Source organism: Wyeomyia smithii, chromosome 1 (assembly GCF_029784165.1).
Source record: "Wyeomyia smithii strain HCP4-BCI-WySm-NY-G18 chromosome 1, ASM2978416v1, whole genome shotgun sequence".
Taxonomy (NCBI): Eukaryota; Metazoa; Arthropoda; class Insecta; order Diptera; family Culicidae; genus Wyeomyia; species Wyeomyia smithii.
Window position 1 is genome coordinate 24,431,059 of NC_073694.1, and position 23,004 is coordinate 24,454,062.

Consider the following 23,004-nt stretch of genomic DNA (forward strand, 5'->3'; position numbering starts at 1 on the left):
CGTGATCTGCAGTTTCTACTACCGAACAAACGTCGCACTCTGCAGTCTCGGTGATTCTCATTTTTTTTTAGCCAATATTTAGAATAGTTGTGTCCTGCCATGAGACGGTTTAGCGTTTTGACCTCTTGGTTTGTTTTTACATTTGTTGTTCATCTGGTGTCATTTCGGTCGGGCATTATTTAGTTGTTGCGTGATGTTTAACCTGTCCTTAATGATTTTTTTTGTGGTTTTTATCCAATCCCTTCACAGTTCGAATTTAATCTTCTGCGATCGAAAAGAGTATTTTGATCGAGTTATCGAGTATTTGTTGCAGTGTAGTATAACGTGATCTGCAGTTTCTACTACCGAACAAACGTCGCACTCTGCAGTCTCGGTGATTCTCATCTTTTGTAGCCAATATTTAGAATAGTTGTGTCCTGCCATGAGACGGTTTAGCGTTTTGACCTCTTGGTTTGTTAGCTGTTTTCCGTTGTACCATGGAGTATCAAGGAATTTGGGTTGTAGGGCAAAGAAATGTTTTCCTTTCTCTTCAGCGTAAGTGTTATACCAATTGTTCGTTTGTTTCAATTTTTGTTCGTCAATATATAGCATGGCATCTTTTAGGAACATTCCATTTTCCAGTACCAAGTCTGAGTTGATTCCAGCTTTGGCTAAACTATCTGCCATCTCATTGCCCTGGATGAAGGCATGTCCTGGTATCCACTGGATAGTAACTCTCAAGGTGGCAGACATCGCTGTTATACTTTGTATAACCTGATTGCGCTTTGCCTCTTTGGCCTCACTTTTAATAAGTTCGCATGATGATCGTGAGTCAGTACATAGCACTGCATCGAATATTTGATGTTGTTGCAAATATCTGAGTGCTACTACTATTGCGTAAATTTCAGCTGTCATGATACATGTTGGCGTTGCCAACCGTTGACTAGTTCTCCGTTTAGTGGTCTTGCAGTAAACTCCGATTCCGCAGTCGGCTCCTTTTTTAGAAGCATCTGTGTAAATCATCGGTCTGTGTTTGTATTTGCCATTACGTAAGCAAAGGAACATCTGTAAGAGTACTCTTGGGTTGCAGTTGTTTTTTGTTGGAGTAGACTTCGTCAGCTCAAGTCTGATGTCTATCGTCTATTCGATTCTAATATCTAGAGAGCTTTCTCCTGTCATGGCAGCGAGGGTATTTATTGGTGTTGTTTTTGTACACCCAGTGGACTTCCGCCAACACTGGTTGATATTTACTTGCACCTTTCCTCTGCTGGTCCGGCTTGCGTTTCCAAAGATAGTTGAACCATAATCTACAGTACTTCTTATGAGTGCTTTATGTAGTATACTCATGGTTTCAGGATGCCCTCCTTGTTTTATCGTTGAGATAACTTTCAGCATGTCGAGGCGTAATTTAATGTTTTGTTGGACTGCCCGTACTTGTGATCCGTAAGATGTGCTGCGATCCATATAGATACCTAGATATCTGTATGACTTGACCGTTTCTATCGTTTTTCCGGCAATTTTTATTTCCAGGGTCTCATTCGTTGCTTTGAAGATCATCGTCTTTGTTTTGTCGGGATTTATTTTAAAGTTTAGTTGTGCTGTTTTACGTTCAAATTCCTCTATAAATTTCTGTGCTTTGCGTTTTACTTCCAGGGTATTTTTACCGACGACTAAGGCAACAAAATCGTCAGCGAATTGCACTAATATAACGTCTTCCATCCCAATATCGTGTAAACTTGTCGTGTATATGTTGAATAGAGTTGGCGACAGGACATCGCCCTGCGGTAGTCCATTGCTTATCGTTCGTTTCAGCTCTTCTTGTTCGCACCGGATGCTTACTACCCTATTCCTTAGGAATGAGGTAACCCAGCTGATATATTCTCCTGGTATATTCAGATTCATCATTTCTTCCTCTAGCCGATCTGTTCGGACCGCATTGAAAGCATTACTCAAGTCAATAAATATTCCTGCAGTGACCAGTTTCCTTCGCCGATTTGACTCTATTAAATTCGATACGTAAGTGATGGCGGTAATTGTGGAATGTCCCTTTCTAAACCCAAAGGATAGTTTGGGTAGAAGGTTTTTTTCTTCAATGAAATCCGTTAGACCGTCAAGGATTGCCATGTTTAATGTTTTTGTTAACGTTGGTACCAGTGAAATCGGTCTATTTCCGCCCGGGGTTGCCTGGTCCTTACCTGGTTTAGGTATCGCAATGATTTGTATTTCTTTGAGGTGATATGGAAGGCTAGCCTGTCTCCAGTAAGAATTTAGGTCATATAAAATTATGTTGACTACATCCGGCTGCAATTCTCTTAGCATGTCGTATGTGATCTTGTCTTTGCCGGGAGCAGTAGCTTTTTTTCGTTTTAAAATACTGCACCATTTTTCCATGTTGATGATATTATAGTTTGCTTTTATCGAAAGATCTCTGTCCTGGTAAATGTCGCATGGGCCAAAATGTTCATCAAGAAATTTTCTTGTCAATTCCGGACAATCTTGGACAATACTGTTTCGGGGAGACGTCTGTTTTCCTCTGAGTCTTTTTATCTTTCTTCATAGCTCGGCCGAGCTAGTTTTAGGGTCCACTTCATTTGCAAACTGTTGTATGCTGTCTTTCATGTTTTTCTTTTTCTTTTGTAGAAATATGGCCGAAGCTCTCTTTAGTTTGGTAAGATTTTCACCGTTGCTAACTCTATTGAATTTTTTAAGAGCTTCCTGTTTGTTTTTCCAGGCATCTTCAACTTCCTCACTCCACCAATATTTTGGATTGTATTTGGTTCTGGTCTTGTTCCTCTTTATTATTGAGTCAACTTCTCTGGCAAATATCTTAAATACCAATATAGTTCACTTACGTGAAAATATGAAGACAAATTGAAAATGACAGAAGCGTTAGTCACCTTTTCGACCGCTAGGTGCGCCACTTCTGATTTTGTTCTACACGACATGTGAAAAAGAGTAACTTTTGACAATAATATTACCCTAATGGGTACACTGAAAAAATGCACATTTTATTGTGAAGTGGACTCGGCCGAATATTTTATAAAAATAAAGTTCGCCTATGTATGAGGCAATCCATGGGTGGTGTTCCACGGTTTGTACGATTGTCGACCTCCGACAATATTTTGAGTTGTAAAATGGCGACTTCCGGTGACTGGAAAACTGCCGAAAATGACCAAATACCACCTAATATGGGTGTTGTTTTTTTTAACTAGAATTACGCTCAGAGGCCAGAAATTGTCTCCAAATGCCAGTTTGAAATCCAAGATGGCGACTTCCCGTATCTGAAAAACAGCGGCGAATGACCAAATATGGGTATTTCTGCGATTGTTATGATGCACTGAAGCCACAAATCGACCTCAGACAACATTTTGAATTGTAAGATGGCGACTTCGTGATTGGAAAAGAAACGAAAATGACCAAATACCACCTAATATGGACGTTTATTTAACTAGAATGACGCTCAGAGGCCAGAAATTGTCTCTGAATACCATTTTGAAATCCTAGATGGCGACTTCCGGTTTCTGAGAAACAGCCGGATATGACCAAATACCACCCAACATGGGTATTTCCGAAATCGTGATGATGCACTGAAACCACAAATCGACTTCAGACAACATTTTGAGTTGTAAACTGGCGACTTCTGGTGACTGGAAAACTGCCGAAAATGACCCAAAAACAACCAAATATGGGTGTTTCTTTAACCAAAATGATGCTCAGAGGCCAGAAATTGTCTCCAAATGCCGTTTTGAAATCCAATATGGCGACTTCCGGTTCCTAAGCAACAGTGGCAGAAGACCAAATAACACTCATTATGGGTATTTCCGTGATTGTTATGATGCACTGAAGCTACAAATCGACCTCAGACAACATTATGAATTGTAAAATGACGACTTCCGGTGAATGGGAAACTGCCGAAAATTACCAAATACCACCCAATATGGTAATTTCTTCAACCGGCCGATTTCTATCCAATATGAGATGCTTCGATACCAGAATGATACACAGTAGCTAGAATCGACCACAGACACCATTTTGAATTCTAAGATGGTGACTTCCGGTTTCTGGAAAACAGCTGAAAATGACTAAATAACACCTATTATTCGTGTTCCTTAAACCAGAATGACGCTCAGGGACCAGAAATTGTCTCCAAATGCCATTTTAAAATCCAGGGTGGTGACTTCCGGTTTCTGGAAAATAGCCTAAAGGGACCAAATACCACCCAATATGAGAGTTTCTTTAACCAGAATGATGCATGGAGCTAAAAATTGACCTCAGACACCATTTTGAACTGTAAGATGGCAACTTCTGGGAAACAGCCGAATACCACTGCATATGAATATTTTCGTAATCGAAATAATGTGGACACCATCTTGAATTCGAAGATGACCACTTTCAGTTTCTGGAAAACAACGAAAATAACTGCATACCACCCAATAAGAGTGTTTTCGGAATAGAGGTGATGTACTAAAGGCAAAAGTCGAGGATGTTGTCATTCCGATAAAACCAATAATTTCAAACGATATAAACAAATCGCAAGAAATCAATGAATTTGGAATGTTGAAAATTATTAAATTAAACACAAAAATAGGCGGGACGAAGTTTGCCGGGTCAACTAGTAAATACATAAATGTACTGGTTAAAGCAAAGCTGAAAGTGATGAATACGAAGATTAGAACTCGAGAGCAAAAAATTCGGAGGGATAAAATAAAAAACAAAAAATACTTTCAAAACGAAGAAAACTAAACATTAAATAATAGTTTTTGCATAACAGTTGTTATCACTAATTATGTTTGTTTTGTTGAAAATCTTTTATATATAATATAATAAAGCTTTTAAACCAATTACAACATTATATGTATCCATACTTAAATTGGTAAATTGATAGAACATTCAAGTGTTATCTAAGCAGAAAGTTGCACAACAACCATATACGACTATTGACAACCATTGTGCGGTTTCACCTTTTACCTTTTCCACGAGGTAATCGAAATATTCATTTAAGTGTACACTTCGTGGCCTGATTTTCGAGCTTGAGCTTGACGGCCGCAAATTTCGTAATTGCTTCCCATGATGGATCTGAGCTAGTGAAGTTACACAGGGAACCACGTATATAGCAACTTGGGATTAGTTTACCATTTACACGTCGTGGCCTGATTATTTGAATATTTCTTCTTCGTGCCTCGATAAGCTACAACTATTATATTATCAATATTTAACTCCCGGAATGGCGTTAGTTTCACATACAAACAATATACGCACGAAATCTACAACATATTTTTTTCTGTGAAAGTATGAAATTGAGTCAACTAAATCTAAAATTGAGTAAATTCAGTTTCGTGTGTGATAATGTCACACGCTGACAGAAATTCAACAACAATGCACAGTGGTACAGTAAGGCAAATTAGGCTGACATGAATTTTTCGATGCGATTTTGTGGTTTTGAAGTAAATTTTTTTCTTAAGAACCTGTTTCTTGTATTTACTAATTTCAAGCAACTTTCGGTATTTCTTCACAATATTTATACAATACTTGTTCTTTCAAATGATACCAAAAAATATTATTTATGTTTGCCCTAAACGGAGACATCAATTTTTTAAAAGGGCCTATTTTTAAAATAGAAATAGTGGAAACTCTTCATCTGTACGATATATCGACAATGTTTATTCGTCAAAATTGGCGTATTTTTGATTAAAGTTACCGAAAAAAACTTTGTTTTTAAATTTGAATTGAAGAAATAGAGCGAAGACTGTTTTTGGAAACCAAATTTAATGTCTACAAAAAAGTTTTTTGCAAAGTTACTTTGAATTAGTTGATCTACAAGATTGCCAAAGAATGTTTACAATTATTTATGCAAATAAAAACAAGTTAGTTTGTTTTTATTTCGTTGATTTTAGGACCACCCTAATTTTCATTTGAACATAAATAGAGGACTATGTATAAGAAACAACTTTTTACAAAAACTTTGGCATTAAACCGCAAACCAAAATAGCAACGAAAAGCTCATGTCCGCCTAAATTGCCTTACTGTACCACTGTGCAATGAGTTTAGTTACCTTTTTCACCACAAGAGGGGGTGTTCCCTGTCTGTCTTCACGGAAATATATGGGAAATTCGAGAGTGAACTATATTCGCTCTGACGGAGTTACGCTGCTGCCACCTTCAATTTGTTTACTCTGTGAGTGCAGAAGATAGGAATTTCTTCAAGAGTGAATGAGATAGCAAACATTTTAATATTTTTCCCCAAAATTCGCATACGGGCAGTTCAATGTGTGTGAAGAAGATGATTTAATTCCGTCAGGGCGAATTGTTATGCTAAGATATTTGTCTCTGGTGATGTCTTGAATGCTGTTTACTTCGGAGCTGTCTATTTTCTAGATCTCCGATTTTATCCGTGTTCCATTGTACACATATTTTTGTCGGGGGGGGGGGGGGGGGGAGAGTTTCCTTTAGACTTATTTCTATTAATAGATGATGACTACCGACCGATTGTTCTAGCACTGCCCAAGTTGTGTCCAGTGCCAAGTTACTGGAAACGAGGGTCAAGTCTATTGCTGTGGCTCTTTTATCGAGTTGTTGGGGTTTGAAGGTAGGGCTGCCATCGTTCATGAGGATAAAATCGGAAGTGTTGATTTCTTGCATAGCTGCTGCCCCTTTAGGTAGAGTTTTTATGTTTCCCCACGCCGTGTGGTGGCAATTAAAATCTCCTCCAATGACAACTCTAGGATACCTCGCTAATGTTGTTATTATATTTGCCAAGTCCTGCTGGAATTCTCTTTGAGAAATCGATGGGGCAAAATAAGCAGCCACTATTACTAACTTCAACGTGGGCACGCTTATTGCCGTACATTGTATGCCCTCGCATGTGGTGTTCACGGGTATTCGTTGATATCCGTGTTTGTTCTGTACATAAATTGCTGCTCCTCCTTTTCCGTCGCTTCGAGAATTAGCGATCATGTGATATCCGCTAATATTGTATATTTTGGTGTTTTCGTTCTCCTCTTTGGTTCATGTTTCTGATATTATTGCTGCTGTATACGATCCACTCATGAGAGTTCTTTGTAGCTCTTGTTTGTGTTTGGTGACGCTTTGAACATTACATTGAATAATTTTTATATCTATTTCTTTAAAAATATAAGAGAGACTAATTTTTGTGTATTACGTCAAAACTAACAAATTTTTTACTAATTTCTATCAAATTGGAGCGAGCTTTTCCTTTTAAAGTAACATCTGCTACTATGGCAGTGTAGTATTTCATTAGTGCTTCTTGAATTACTTGATTTATCGTCGACTGACTGGTTTCATTTTGCTGTAGTTTAGCTTCTTCTAACTTCTTCTTCCAACGCTCTTGGTCGTTGACCTTTTCAGTATTATTGAGTCCGGGGGCGTGAATGTCGTTTTGCGTAGCTTTTGGTGATTCATTTCTCACCCTTTTTCTGTTTTCTTCGTGGTGTGTTGTTTCTTGTTTTTCAGTTTCTGACTGTCTTCTGCGGTCGGTTGCTCTCTTGAAGGAATTTTTTGCTGCTATATGCGCGTAACTTTCCTCTACCGTAGGTTCGTCTGTGAAGTTCACAAGAGCATTGTAGCGGTTAAATGTGTTCACGGGAAAATGTGCTTTAGCTTCAAAGAAAGTAATAGCTTTTTTTGGCCATAAGCGCTTTTATGTTTTTCTGTCTTTGCCATTCAGGACATTGTTCGTCAGTCGTGCCATGATCTGCGTTTCTGCAATATATACATCGACGTGGTTTTTCGCATCGGGTGAATTCCTCTGCCGTTTGATGTGTTTCTCCGCATGTCTGGCATCGTCTAGCACTTCGACAGTCATCTGCTTTGTGATTGAATCGCAAGCATTTGAGGCATAGTACTGCTTTTCGTTTGAAAGGTTCGACTTTTAATGAACAGTTGTAGATTTTCACAGTTTCTGGCAGTATGTTTGACCTGAAGGTAACACTAACACGGTGAGTCGGCTCTTTTTTATTTATTTCCTTTATGTATCGTGTAAGGCGGTAAACTTCTATGATTGGTACGGAACTGCGCATGTCTTGTAGAAGTTCAGCTGTAGAAATGTCTTCAGGAATTCCCAAAATGACTCCTGACACAGTCACCAAGTGTTTTGGTATGTACGCTTTGTACCCATAACTCTTAACGATTCTGTTTTGCACCAGCCTGTTTGCTGCTAAGAAGTTGGTTAAGTATACTAATACCTTTCTTTTACCTGCGTTTTTATGTCCGTTACATTGTTGTCGACTCCGTGGATTTTTCGCATCATTCGTCCAACTGATATTTTGTTGATGCTCTTTTGTCGGTCCTGGATATCTAGTTCAATGTAAACGCGGAAAGGGCCGCCATCTTTTTCCGTGTACAAGTAGTCTTGTTTTGGTTTCTCCGTAGTTATATTTAAAATTGATTTTTCCTGATCTTTTGTTATCTGTGTCATTTTTTATGTGTTTGTGCCTTGTTCAGTATCTCCTAATCCATTTATCGTATTTATTTTTGATGTGGTTGGCGGTGGTACTAAATTTATTATCTCGTCATCCGTCTCCATCACGTGTAATTTTTACCATAGCAAGATGGTGGCTCGGCAAAATAATAAAAGCGTCTCTATGACTGGATTGAACTTTAGTTTTTTAGATCCTTCACCTTGATTTCTTTTGGTGTTTATTAGTTATATTTTAAATAAAGAAATGTAGCGTTTTTAAATAAGTTTTGTACTTTAAATGTTTCCAATAAAAATCCGATGTGAAAAGCAAACTTCCTCTGCCAATGGCGGAACCGGAAGTGTCGCCGGTCTCCGTCGGGTGAGGTTAGATGTAAACAAAAACAATGCTGTCAGTTTTTGTGAGCATGCAAAGCCTGCAAAGCAAGTGGTAAAATTTTTAGTACAGTCAAGTAGCGGTGAATGGTGTAACGACGAAAGAAAATTTAAAATTCGTTAAAAAAACAGAAAACAGCACGTGTTTAAGCAAAAGACCTGAAATTTTGATGCTCGGTAAGTTTTTCTATAAAAATACATATATATTATATTAGTGTAATTGTTAAAAATTACAGTTTTGTTCATAATTAAAATCGTGAATATAGGAGCTTATTTTCGGCCAGTTAACCTTTAAAAAAAAAAAATCTTGATATTTCCAAAAACGACAACTCCAATTTGTTGTCTTACGCAATTTAAAAATTAAAAAATACTCCCTAATTGTACTGCTATTTCTGGACCCGAGATCATGCAGTATCCGAAGATTGCTAGAAAAGCTGCGAAAAACTTGAAAAACATTCAAAAACTCCCCTACATCAGAATTCCAAGAATCGGAATGACGCCTTGAAGGCCTTCTGAATTTGATTTATTTTAACGCCAGTAAGTGCGTCGATGTAGAAACTTGCTATCAATTCAGTAGTCATATGATTACAGCATACAATTTGATAGACTAACAAATATGAGATTATTCTACTGGAGCTGCTCTTCCAGACCTCGGAAAAGTATTCAACAGTGTTTGACATAGGGGTTTTATCACGAAACTGTTAATTTTTAATTCTCCAATTTTTGTGATTAATTTTTTTTAAATTGCTTAACTAATTGAACTCTGCACGTTGACTAGCAGAATTCGATATCTGATAGATTTCTTGAGCATGTGTACCTCGTGCTTTAGTGTCACATGCAGCCGATTGCAGAAAAGCTTAGACATTTTTTCTTTCCACTTGTCAAAGTGTAAAATTTCACCCAATACTTCTACAAATTAAATGATCAATTTTTTCTATAAGGCTAGTGTCTTCTTATCATACAATAATCACGTCATCAAAATAAATGGAGTTTTTTTTCTATGGTTATATTCTCTGATTACCAGAAATTCTTAACTCAACTTTGTTAAGAAAATGAACTATTGATTTACAAACTCTTGCAATTATTTGTAAATCAAAAGTTTATTCTTCAATGCTTAATATGTACTGTACCTACCGGTCTGGTGACATGAGGAAGAGGTTCCAGAGAAGGCAGTATCAACCTCCGACTATGAATTTATATTAGCGGTGATGAAATCGAGGTGGTAGACGAGTTCGTCTACCTGGGCTCACTGGTGACTCCGGAGAACGCTCCGCTCGAAAAAAATCCGCCGCTGCCGTATATTCATATAGTCCGCAGGTCGTCTTCCACCTGATCGATCCACCTTGCCCGCTGTGCACCTCTCCGTCTCGTCCCTGACGGATTGGTTTCTAGAACCATCTTTACCGGGCTGTCGTCTGACATCCTCACAACATGCCCAGCCCACCGTAACCTGCCTATCTTAGCGGTGTGGACTATAGATGGCGCCCCAAGCGGCTCCTGCAGTTCGTGGTTCATTCGCCTTCTCAACACTCTGTTTTTCATCTGCAGTCCACCGAAAATGGTACGCAACACCTTCCGCTCGAAAATCGCAAGGGCGCGTCGGTCCTCCACAAGCATAGTCCATGTCTCATGCCCGTAGAGGACTACCGGTCTGATCAGCGTCTTGTAGATGATTAACTTGGTGCGGCGACGAATTCTACTCGATCGGAGCGTCCTCCGGAGACCAAAGTATGCACGATTTCCTGCCTTAATGCGCCGTTGAATTTCTCTGCTGGTTGTTGTCGGCAGTTATCAGTGAGCCCAGGTACACGAACTCATCGACCACCTCGATTTCATCACCACCAATTTGAACTCGAGGAGGGAGGAGGCCTTCCTTTCATGTACTTCGTCTTCGATGCATTGATGACCAGTCCAATCCGTTTGGCTTCAGCCTTTAGTCCGATGTACGTATCCGCCATCTTCACAAAGCACATAAGACGGTCCCTATATAAAAGAGTGGCCAATTTCATATTCATGCGAATTTCATATTCAGGATGTTTTGAGCACAGGATTTTGTAGTATTTTATCTATATTTTCATAATTTTTGAATGAAATCTTGATACAAAAAACGGTTCATGTTGAAAAATGCCTTCAAAGTTACCTATTTCAGAAACGGAGAAAAATAGTTTTTCTGAATATTTTGGAATATATAGAAACCTACTAAAGCTATCATGGTATGTTCACATATGATTGGAAGCTTATTAAATTAATTTCCTAAAACAGGATGGGTAATGGATTTCAACCCTACAGAGTCAGTCGCAGGCCACATTGAAAATATGCGTAACTTTCCTAATTTTGACCATCAAAAACATTAAATGTAAGCACGTGTAAGCACAGCACCTGATAGTGTGTCTGAGAGCCCTACTTGTGCCCTTCAAGAATATGTATTAAAAGTTTGCGGAAAATTTGCGTTTTTGTAGAAAAAGATGATTAAAAATTTTCCATTTTTTTGCAATTTTTGAATTTTTGGATGATTTATCAACAAAGTTTTTTTGTATATTATTGCAATTTGGTTCAAAACACACTAAAAAAACGTGAAATTATTAGAATAATTGGTTTATTAGAAAATAGGTTGTTTAAAACATATGTTAATAATTTGAGTAAAATTTACGTTTTTGTAGAAAAAGATAATTTAAAATTTTATATTTTTTACGTAATTTTTTGGAGTTTTATGTTGACTTATCAACATATGTCATAGCAAGGATCATACGAGGTCATACGAGGAAGTTAATAATATCGATTTAGTGAGTTTGTTCATACAACCTTGAACAGAAAATGTTATGAATGATTGCATTGAATTGATCAAGCACCGTTTTAAAACAGTTTTTTTACAAACAATACGATAGAAAACTGTATCAACATAGAGCCAAATCGAGATTTGCTGAATCGTTTCGTCTTCGGTAGTTTTGTTTGAATTGAATAGATTTACAACTTTGCTGAAGAAACCATATCTCTTGGATGATCCTATCAAAAGTTAGATTCGTGCGCCATCTCTGCGGACAAATCGCGAACTAACTCTCAAAGCCATAAGAAGCGTTTTACTATTATGTGATCTTTGCTGAAAACAGTAATCGGTTAACTCGTTCCACTAACGAGTTATTTACGTTTATTCGAAAACACAAGACATTTGCCTCAGTTTACGTGGTTTACAGACAGCCCCTTGTCAGTACAACACTTTTTTTATATGTCAATCATCTGCAGTGGAAAACCAACAATTTGGCACAAAAAATGAATTTTGGCCGGAAATTTCAATTTTCCGACCATTGTGCAAAGGTCCGAGCCACAATGTCAATATCGTTGGCGAAACCAAACAGTTGAACCGACTGTTGGAATATCGTGCCATTTGTGTTAATCCCCGCTCTTCTAATGACACCTTCCAGGGCAATGTTAAACAGTAGCCACGAGAGACCATCACCTTGCCTTAGACCTCTTCGGGTTTCGAAGGGGCTCGAGAGTGCCCCCGAAACTCGAACTACACACATCACTCGATCCATCGTCGCTTTGACCAACCGCGTCAGTTTGTCCGGAAATCCGTAGTCGTGCATTATTTGCCATAGCTTGTCCCGATCGATTGTGTCGTACGCCGATTTAAAATCGATGAACAAATGATGTGCGAACTGCTTCGCAAATGGTGATAGTCGACGGCAAAGTATTTGGGAGAGTATCTTGTAGGCGGCATTCAACAGAGTGATTGCCCGGTAATTGCAGCACTCCAGTTTGTCGCCCTTTTTGTAGATGGGACACAAAATACCCTCCATCCACTCCTCCGGTACTCGTTCTTCCTCCCAAACCTTGACAATGACCCAGTGCACGGCTCTAGCCAGTGTTTCTTCACCGTATTTCAATAGCTCGCTGGGAAGCTGGTCCACTCCAGCAGCTTTATTGTTTTTCAGCCGACCAATCTCCTCCTCCACCTCCAGAAGATCGGGGGCTGGAATTCTGATGTCTTTTGCTCGGGCACCAAGATCAATTGTCATACCGTCCTCGCGCACTACTGCATCGCCGTTTAGATGCTCGTCGAAGTGCTGCCTCCACCTTTCGATCAACTCACACTCGTTTGTAAGGTGGTTGCCGTCCAAGCTCCTGCACATATCGGCTTGCGGCACAAAGCCTTTGCGGGAGCTGTTCAGCTTCTCGTAGAACTTCCGAGTGTCGTTAGCTTGGTACAGCTCACCATTTGATGCCCAAACGATGTCGTATTTCCTAAAAACGAAATCGAAGTCAAAAGTCTTGAAAGCATTCAAGGATTTTCATGCAATGGCGGAACGACAATCTGGCTTGAAACTCAAGATGCTGAGGACCGATTACGGAAAGGAATACGTCAACCACGGTTTCCAGGGTTACTTGAAGCCCGTGGCACACGGCATCAAACGACGAACGACTACACTCCGGAGCAGAATGGAAAGGCAGCGCGAGCCAACCGATCTATCGTAGAGCGTGCTCGCTGCATATTATTCGAAACAGAACTACCAAAATCGTTCTGTACGAAAGCTGTTTCGACGACTGTCTACTTGCTAAACCGTTCGCCAACACACAATCACGATATCACTCCAGAAGGACCCTGGTGCGGATAGAAGCCGAATTATTCACATGTCCGAGTGTTCGGAACTAAAGGCATGGTGTACATCCCGAAGCAGAAGCGAAGGAAGTGGGACGCTCAATCCCATGAATGTGTGCTGACTGGATTCGACGAAGACACGAAAGTGTACAGGCTGTACGATCCAAAGTCAGGGTACATTTTCAAGAGTCGGGGGTGGATTTTCACAACGCAACAGGGCCGAGTCCGGTTCAAGCAGTGCAAGGAATCCAACAAAGTCGTACGCTGATCCAGCTAGATTTCGAGGGCGTCGTTTGACTGTCATCCGAAGTTGAAGAGGGTGAATTTTTCACGGACTATGCGACTACTGTTGTAAATAAAGCTACTAGCGATGATTCTGTGATTGAAGTAACTCCTGTGCTCCCACCGCGACAATCTTCATATCCACCTAGTTCACGGGTGTTAAGGCCCAGCGGTCATGAGCACAAACTACCCGGCAGTTTCCATGTACCGGGCAAAGGTCTGCCGCATATCAATCCCCCACACAATCCATTCGTTTTAAAACCATCCAAATGATGGCGAGCCAACCAGAGTACCGACAACCAGGGTCATTCAGCGGTACTGCGGAATCCACTAGTCAAGCCGTGGCCAGGAGGAGCGAGGATGATCTTGTGATGCACCAGCAAGCATTGTCGCGAGACGACTCCGAACGCTGGAAGATGGCTATAAAAGAGGAATACGACGCTCTGAGACGCAAGTGGAAACGTGGATCGATATAAAGCCCGCTTAGTAACTCAGCGAAAGGAGGTGGACTACGACGAGACCTACTCGCCTGTGGTTCGTTACAATTCACTGTTTGCGTTAACGGCCGAATACAACTTGCTAGTGGATCAGATGGATGCGATTACTGCGTTTCTTCAGGGAGATCTGGCGAGGGAATTTTCATGGAGCAACCACCATGTTTTGTGAAACTCGAAGCATGCCCGCTTGTGTATCGCTTAAACAATGGACTCAAACAATTTTTACATTTGTGTTGTAGCTTTGATTATCAGCTCGTCATGACAAAGTTATCATTTGAAATATAATTAGATATGAGTAGTATTGACCGAACGTGCAACCCACCAAGTGACGCTAAGTCGTAACACCCAATTACGCCGCATGGGTACTAGCTTACATATAAAACCAAATTAAATTGCCGCTCGCCTTCCGCCGTGCGAGAGCACGCACACAAAAAAAGCCAGCCAGACAGGATTAGCAAAAGAGCCTTACATTCAGCAAGTGGAGTTGCCAGCAGACCATCCCAGGAGAATGTGCGTTCTGCGTCAGTGGCAAACAGTGAGAAAAACTCGTGCGACGCTTGGATCAAGCCGGGGAAAAGAAGGTGATTAATCTGATGATATCTGTCGCTCGTGCAAACTTCGCGAAAACATCACTGTTCGTACGAGTGGTAAGCAATCTTCTATGTGATTTGATCACCGGCGCAATCATCCAGCTATTTGACACGAACAGATAGCGAAAAGGCGGATCTCGTGGCTCCAATCACCAACCAACTAAATCACCAACTAACCAATTCGGAAAGCGCACAGAGAACGCAATCAGCACCCCTTGGACTCGCGGATCGTCGGTGGAACCAGGATTAGTTCGCGAAAATCGTGGCCAGTTTGGTGCGCAGCTTTGCTCGGAGACCGGTAGTCATGGTACCGTGAGTAATATGAATAAGTGGGTTAGGGAAACGAACATTTATGTAAGACTCTGTAATCGAAAAATTGGGCAACATAATACTACACTCATTGTACATCATTCATTTTTGGGCATTTCGTTCTGCTAGTCGGACGTGTGTAGGATCTTCGCTTGCACATCCACACTCGGAACCTAAACACAATCCAGCAGGGTTTGGAACGCCAAGCTGGAGGCCGCGCTGGAAAAGATGGGACTTATCTAATCAAATGCGAAGGCTGTAACTACTCCATTGAACGCCGCAGAAAAGCTCACGAAAGAATTAGCACCGAAGACCCCGGAAGAGGTTGAACAAATGAAAGTTATTCCATACCAGGAGGCTGTCGGGTGTTTGATGTACTTTTTGCCGTGAATCTAATGAGTCGATTAATCACGAATCGTGGACTGACACACTGGGAAGCCGTCAAGCATATTTTCCAGTACCTTTAAGGTACATCGAATATGATGTTGTGGTATTCTGTGATGGGTGATTTAAAGCTTATAGTTTGTACCGATGCGAATTAGGCATTCAATCTCGACGACAGACGATCTACGAGTGGATACGTGTTTGTCATGCAAGGCGGAGCAGTATTTCCACAGAGAATAGACATTCATGTTCATATGAAGAAATTTGAAAATCGTGTGTAAAAATTTGAATCAAAATACGTTAATACACTAACGACATCTGTCTTGTGTTGCCCCAGTTACACTGCATAAATATTGCTGTATCGATATTTTATCGATATCAGTGCTTGGTTTGTAAGTGACAAAAGCGCCACATAGCGGAAGCATTACCACTTAGTGGTAAATGATGGTTGCAAGTTTTTACACATCTTTTGAAAAGAAGATGAACGTCTGTTCTCTGTGGTATTTCGGACCTGTAGGCGTCAAACCACCGTGTCACTATCAACCTGCTAAGCGGAGTGCATGGCTCTGTCTGCTGCGGTACAAGAGGCGTCATGGTGGCGATGACTGGTGTCGCAGTTTGGTCAAGATGACCCAATCGAATTGAGATGTGACAACCAGAGCACGAACTGCATTGCAAGAAACAGCAAATATACACCACGAAAGAAGCACATCGATATCCGGCACTGATAAGCAAGTAGCAGATGATTTAACAAAAGCATTTCAACGCGTCAAGCTCGAACGCAATCGAGCAACAATGGGCTTGAAAGGAGTATTGGGAATTAGTGGGCTGCGATCCAGCTGTGTCCAACATAGCAATCTCCTGTTAACAAAGGAACTAAATTTTACTATCGAAAACAAAAGCGATGTTATTTTCAACCGCTGATGTCGACTCACAACTAAAAATAGGAGACACGGTAATAGAAACCGTTAGATATTACAAATATTTAGGACAAAAATGAGAACCCACATTAGAACTGCTGGACTTAGAATAGTGGATCGTCAAAGAACATCACACAATGGAAAGAATAGCTCAGCATTTAAAGAGAAAGGACCTGATAGGAGAAGATATGATCGAACAAATACCAAAACTGGCAGCACATATGTGGTACTTGCTAAACCAGGTGCAAAAGGAAAACGTGAACCAAATATCGAACGAGATTTCCGAGAGCATGTTGAGCAAGCGAATCCGCGGATCAACTGGCAAAACAAGAAATAACGAGCCCAACAATGTCAATCAACAGATTGGTATGGCACGGTATACGTCAGACATTGAAGAAACAGCTAGAAGAAAAGACAAACGAGTGGTACCGTAAAACGGGGCGAATAGAAACAGTGGGGCGAATAGAAACAAAACTTCCGAACTTGAAAAATGCGATTTGAGGTCTTCGATTACATTTAAAAACCATGCAAAAAATATTTTCTTAGATAGTTCAATAGTAAACAAGTCCTGCAAACCCATTTTTGGGTTAGCAGCACTACTGTCGGTTTGCTTAAAAAAATGCAAAATGGGGGTTCAAATTCTGAACGTTACCGAGTACCAAAAAACTTTGTCTGTGGAAGCCATTCTGCTACACTTAGAACTTGTTCGTGTGATATACTGGGTCGGTAGTTAAGCATTTCAAGTTTTTACGCTGAATGAGGGAATTTCCGTAAGGTATTCATCACCACGTTACCTATGTTTGGAAAACTCGCGGTTCTCAGAATCTCTTCTCAGAATAACGGGGCGAATAGAAACAACGCCGTAGCGGCTATTTTTGTACCAAAACATGTAGATTTGAGAAATGCTATAATGTTTTATAAGTAAAATGATGTGGAACATGTTTTGTGCATTTTCAGCCCCCCCAGACTTACCAACAAAAAAGTCCAAAAACGTAAAAAAACTGTTTTTTTCTGTAAAGCGGTTACGAAATATAGAATCAACTACTCGGATAAATCGGATGTTACCTTTAGACTTCAATCCAGTAGACAACCACGCTAGTTTCAAGAAACGTGATGAAAGTCTGATTTATCTGCTGCATGATGCTCGACATGGCCTAACCTAAGAGATATGCATCAAGGTTTCAGTTCCACCAAGACAAAATGTTCCCGGATGTCGTGTCCTAGATGAAACACCGGAAGATGCCAGACCAGTGGAAATGCTTGACCCAACCCGAGTCCTTCTGTTCCTAATAAGGACTCTAATAGAACATATTCATTCATAAGATAACAAACATGAAGTAATTAACCGAACATTTCCACTATTTTGATATTTTATATCGTTTTCTTGCCTCTCATATCAATAAATATGATGCAATTGTTCTGTTTTCTTCGAATTAAAACTAGAATTTTCTATCAGAACAAGGAAAACGTATTTTATTGGCGAGTGTTTCTATTCGCCCCATTGCGGGGTGAATAGAAACATGCAACATTTTTTTCAATAAAACAATGAATTACTTATTGTATCAAAATGGACGTTACACCCTTAATAAAGGGAGGCAAGACCCATGTTTTAAAACTTTTATATTCATTCTATACATTATAGTATTTTTTGTACACTGCAAGATATATCGCAGACTGTTTCTATTCGCCCCGTTCTACGGTACCAACAATTAGCTCTTATTGTAAATATTGGTATAAAACTTTCCTCACAAGCCATGTTATTGAAAGGCAACTTTGAACCGAGAAGAAGTACGACTTTTAAATAGAATCAGTTACGGACATGACTACTTAAGTTTTTGGCTGGCCAAACTAAAAATCAAGGATAGTGAAGTCTGTGATCTATGCAACATTATTTCTATTGGGAATCATACCGAAACAAGACGGAAATGATAGAAAACTTCGAAGAATCAAAGATGAAGGAAAGAATCAAATTCATCGAAATAGCGAGACTAACACCGTGAATCACGTTGAAGCAAATTTCCAGGAGGTAATCATTGGCGGCACAAGCTCCTCTAGCCATAAAAACTTCAAATACAACAACAACGATGACAATTTCGCCAGTTTGTTTGAAAACAGTGCAGTTCTAATTTTTTTACTGTATCTGGTTCACAGTGAATAACAAAATGAATATTCCCCAAATAAACAAAAATTCCAAAGGCTGCGAAGAGGAGAGTTTCATTAGAGTCGAAGAAATACGGTGAGTTAATAGAGGAGTCATATACAGTTAACAAAAATGTAGAACAAAAAACTTTTGCAGCTTAAATGAGCCGATCGATCAACCGAATAACATCCACCCAGACCATTCAATTGATGAGAACGTACCGTACGATTGCAAGATCTGTGGCATACAGCTGAAAGCTAATAATATTGAACGGCACTTGCGTACGCACTCCGGCAAGAAGTCTTTCGGCTGTAATGAATGTGGAAAAAAGTTTCCCTATCGGAGTTCACTTATTCAGCACAAGCTCACTCATTCGGATGATGATGGATCTTTCAGCTGCGAGATCTGCAACAAAAGGTTCAACGAAGAGGAGATTTTGACGCAGCACCTAAAAAAGCACGAGAGGAATTATAAATGTAATGTTTGCGGAAAAGGTTTCCTCTATCCATGTCTACTGAAACAGCACGCGCAGATTCACCCTGGTAAGCCGACCGAACGAAAAATCATATGTGAGATTTGTGAGGAAGCGTTCACGACTCGGTTCAATCTGAACGTGCACCTGGAAGGGCACAAAAAACCTTTCGCATGTAACAAGTGCCCGAAAACATTCGTTTACTATAGATCGCTATGCGAACATAAGACCGTACATTCCGATAAACAAGCTAACAAATGTGAAATTTGTGGTAAAAGTTACTCGGTAAGAGTCCTCAAGGATCATATGAGAATACATACTGGCAATCAGCGCTTCAAATGCGAAGTGTGTGGGAGAATCTTTTCGTCCACAAGCACCCTCGAAATTCACACGAGAATTCATCGCGGCGAAGAGCCTCACAAGTGCGAGATTTGCGACAAAAGTTGCGCTAGCAACTCTTCTTTGAAGAGACATTTACGGACGCATACTAAAGAGGATCCATTCGGTTGCGACATTTGTGGTAAACGATTTTCAGTGAAATGCAGCCTGAAGTATCACATGGCAGTGCACAAAAATAGTCGACCCCACCAGTGTGGCATCTGCGGGAAAGGATTTATTATTGGCTCGCAATTGTTGGCGCACACGCGCATGCATACCGGCGAACGACCATATAAATGTTGCAACTGTGACAAATCTTACAGAGCGACACGAAGCTTGAAATATCATTTGATGAATGCCCACAGTAATGGGAATAATATAGCTACGCTATGACGAAAAGATGTAATGAATGAATAAAGTTAACTTTCTAGTTAGTTGTAAACTAAGTGTTTAGTTGCGCCCTTTCAAAGTTCCTACAAATTAAATAAAAATCTTCAAAATGCAACGAATTACAAAGTAAGTATATCAGTATCATTGTTTTGTTTCGAAAATGTAGAGCCCTGTCCGGCACTAGTTTATACGTGATGCACTGGATCGGACAATTATTTTGCCGAACTACGTCAAGACGAGCAACAATGGGCTTACTCAACCGAAGTCAACAGCTTAAGACGGAGTATTGGAAATCAGTAAGCTGCGACCCAGCTGTGTCCAACATAGCAATCTTTTATTAAGAGAGCAGTCAATAAATTTTATTATCGAAAACAAAAGCGATGTTATTTTCAACCGCTGATGTCGACTAACAATTGAAAATAGGAGACACATAGAAACCATAAGATATACCAAATATTAGGGAATTTACGTTAACGAAAACCTTAGCTTGGGAACCCACATTAGAACTGCTAAACTTAAAATACTTAAGGTCGCTTTTTACGCGGATTCCGGAATTTACGCGGTTTTGTTACGCGGATTCCGGAATTTACGCGGTATTTCTTTTTTGCGCGGATTTCGGTTTCCTTTAACTCGGAATGCTGAATTAACGTTGTTTTTTTTTTACGCGGATTCCGGAATTTACACGGTTTTTTTTACGTGGCACGTATCCCCCGCGTAAAAAGCGACTTTAGTGTAGTGGATCATCAAAACATGCTAAAAATGATTGAAAGCATCAAAAAAGGTGCCAACCCTCAAAGTAATGATCAATCCACAAGGCTTTCTACGGGAATTATCTGTTATATGGATCGCCCCTGTATGGAAGAACCCTATGGTACTTGCTAAACCAGCTACAAGAGAAAAACGTGAACCAAACATCGAACGAGATTTTCGAGAGCATGTTGAGCAAGCGAATCCGCGAATCAACTGATCAAACGAGAAATAACGAGTCCAACAATGTTAGTCATCATGTTGTTACGGCACGATATATTTCAGACCAGGGATGCCACATGTACAAATTAATCTGTATTTTACAGATTTTTGGCCGAAGTAACGGTACAGAATCTGTATATACAGATATACAGATTTTCGTCGAAAAGTACAGATTTTTCGAAATTGACATTAATTTTTGAAAACAAACCAAATTTTATTTCATTAAATATTAAGCAAATTGAACATATTTTCAACTCCTCGCACACCATAAAAAACTTAAAAAATACAAAGTTCTTTATGTTTAAACAATACAGATTTTTTTACAGATATTTTTGTTCCAGATACAGATGCTCAGATTTTTTCAAGGGAAAACACAGATTTAAATGTGGCTACCCTGCTTCAGACATTAAATACTGGTAGGAAACTTTTCTGGATCGTAGGAAACTTTTCTTACAAGCCATGGTATTGAAAACCACCGTTTTGGTAGTAAAGTCTGTGGTCTATGCAACATTATTTCGGTTAATAAACACACCGAAACCGGACAGAACTGACAGAAAACTTCGAACAATCAAGGGTGAAGGAAATAATGAAATTCATCAAAATAGCGAGATTAACACCATGAAGCACGTTGAAGCAAATTTCCAGAGGGTAATCATTGGTTCCACAAGCTCCTCTAGCCATAAAAACAAAAAATATAACAACAACGATGACAGTTTCACCAGTTTGAAAACAGTGCAGTTCTATTTTTTTCATTTTACCTGGTTTACAGTGAAAAACAAAATGAATATTTCCCAAATAAACGAAGATTCCAAAAGCTGCGAAGAGGAGAGTTTCATTAAAGTCGAAGAAACACGGTGAGTTAATAGAGGAGTCACATACAGTAAACAAAAATGTAGAACAAAAATCTTTTGCAGCTTAAATGAGCCGGTCGATCAACCGAATAACATCCACCCGGACCTTTCGATTGATGAGAACAAACCGTACGATTGCAAGATCAGTGGCGTGCAGCAGAAAGCTAATCATCACTCCGGCAAGAAGTCTCTCGACTGTAATGAATGTGGAAAGAAGTTCCCCTACCGGAGTTCACTTATTGAGCACAAGCTCACTCATTCGGATAATGATGGATCTTTTGGCTGCGACATCTGCAACAAAAAGTTCAAGGAAGAGGAGATTTTGACGCGGCACCTAAAAAAGCACGAGAAGAATGTTGAATGTGATGTCTGCGGAAAACGCTTTCTTTATCCATGTCAACTGAAGCAGCACGCGCAGATTCACTTTGATGAGCCGACCGAACGAAAGATCATATGTGAGATTTGTGGGAAAGCGTTCACGACTCGGTACAATCGAAACGTGCATCTGAAGGGGCACAAAAAACCTTTCACGTGTAACAAGTGCTCGAAAACATTCCTTAACTATAAATCACTATGCGCACATAAGCCCGTACATTCCGATAAGCAAGCTTACAAATGTGAAATTTGCGGGGAAAGTTACCAAAAAAGTTACCTCAAGATTCATATGCGAATGCATGCTGGCAATCAACGCTTCAAATGCGAAGTATGTGGGAAAATCCTTTCGTCCGCAAACACCCTCGAAATTCACACGAGGTTTCATCGCGGCGAAGAGCCTTACAAGTGCGAGATTTGCGACTTAAGTTGCGCTAGCAACTCTTCTTTGAAGAGACATTTACGAACGCATACTAAAGAGGATCCATTCGGTTGCGACATTTGTGGTAAACGATTTGCAGCGAAATGCAGCCTGAAATATCACATGGCAGTGCACAAAAATAGTCGGCCCCACCAGTGTAGCATCTGCGGGAAAGGATTTATTACCGCCACGAGATTGTTAGTGCACACGCGCATGCACACCGGCGAACGACCATATAAATGTTGCAACTGTGACAAATCTTACAGTTCGACGCGAAGCTTGAAATGTCATTTGATGAATGCCCACAGTAGTGGGAATGATATAGCTACGACGAAAAGTAGTAATGAATGAGTAAAGTCAACTTTCTAGTTAGTTGTAAACTAAGTGTTTAGTAGCGTGCGCCCCTTCAAAGTCCTACAAATTAAATAAAAATCTTCAACTCTCAACGAACTACTTTGTATTCACTGTACTTTTCAATGTTAGTTTTTTTTTTTGATTTTATCAATACGCGATCTTCAAACAGCTTATAGATCTTTCAAAGGCGCACTTTTTGTTATAAATTCTCGAAAACGCTAAGTGATTTTCAAAAATAGTTATCAAGTTTTAAAAGTTCTTTTTAAAGAACTTACGCCCTTTTCAAATATT

General features: G+C 39.9%; 1 protein-coding gene across 3 annotated transcripts; it reads left to right on the forward strand.

Annotated features, from left to right (window-relative positions):
• The first annotated feature begins 354 nt into the window (after window positions 1–354).
• LOC129717910 (zinc finger protein OZF-like) lies at window positions 355–22,813 on the forward strand. Of its 3 annotated transcripts, XM_055668193.1 has the most exons (4): window positions 355–373; window positions 8,723–8,964; window positions 21,042–21,569; window positions 21,630–22,813. In XM_055668193.1, exons 3-4 carry the CDS (start codon window positions 21,175–21,177, stop codon window positions 22,708–22,710), a joined length of 1,476 nt encoding a protein of 491 aa, XP_055524168.1. In that variant the 5' UTR covers window positions 355–373; window positions 8,723–8,964; window positions 21,042–21,174; the 3' UTR covers window positions 22,711–22,813. The 3 variants fall into 3 exon arrangements, with proteins under 3 accessions (XP_055524168.1, XP_055524169.1, XP_055524167.1); XM_055668194.1 differs by lacking the exons at window positions 355–373; window positions 21,042–21,569; window positions 21,630–22,813 and adding exons at window positions 18,518–18,602; window positions 18,663–20,078 and having other exon boundaries at window positions 8,675–8,964; XM_055668192.1 differs by lacking the exon at window positions 355–373 and having other exon boundaries at window positions 8,699–8,964.
• Window positions 22,814–23,004: the final 191 nt, after the last annotated feature.

Bases quoted from the DNA above. Each gene is read 5' to 3' on its own strand.
- LOC129717910 (XM_055668193.1), top strand. From the start codon at position 21,175: ATGGTATTGAAAACCACCGTTTTGGTAGTAAAGTCTGTGGTCTATGCA. The intron at 21,570-21,629 runs GTGAGTTAATAG...AATCTTTTGCAG, and splicing joins ATTAAAGTCGAAGAAACACG to CTTAAATGAGCCGGTCGATC.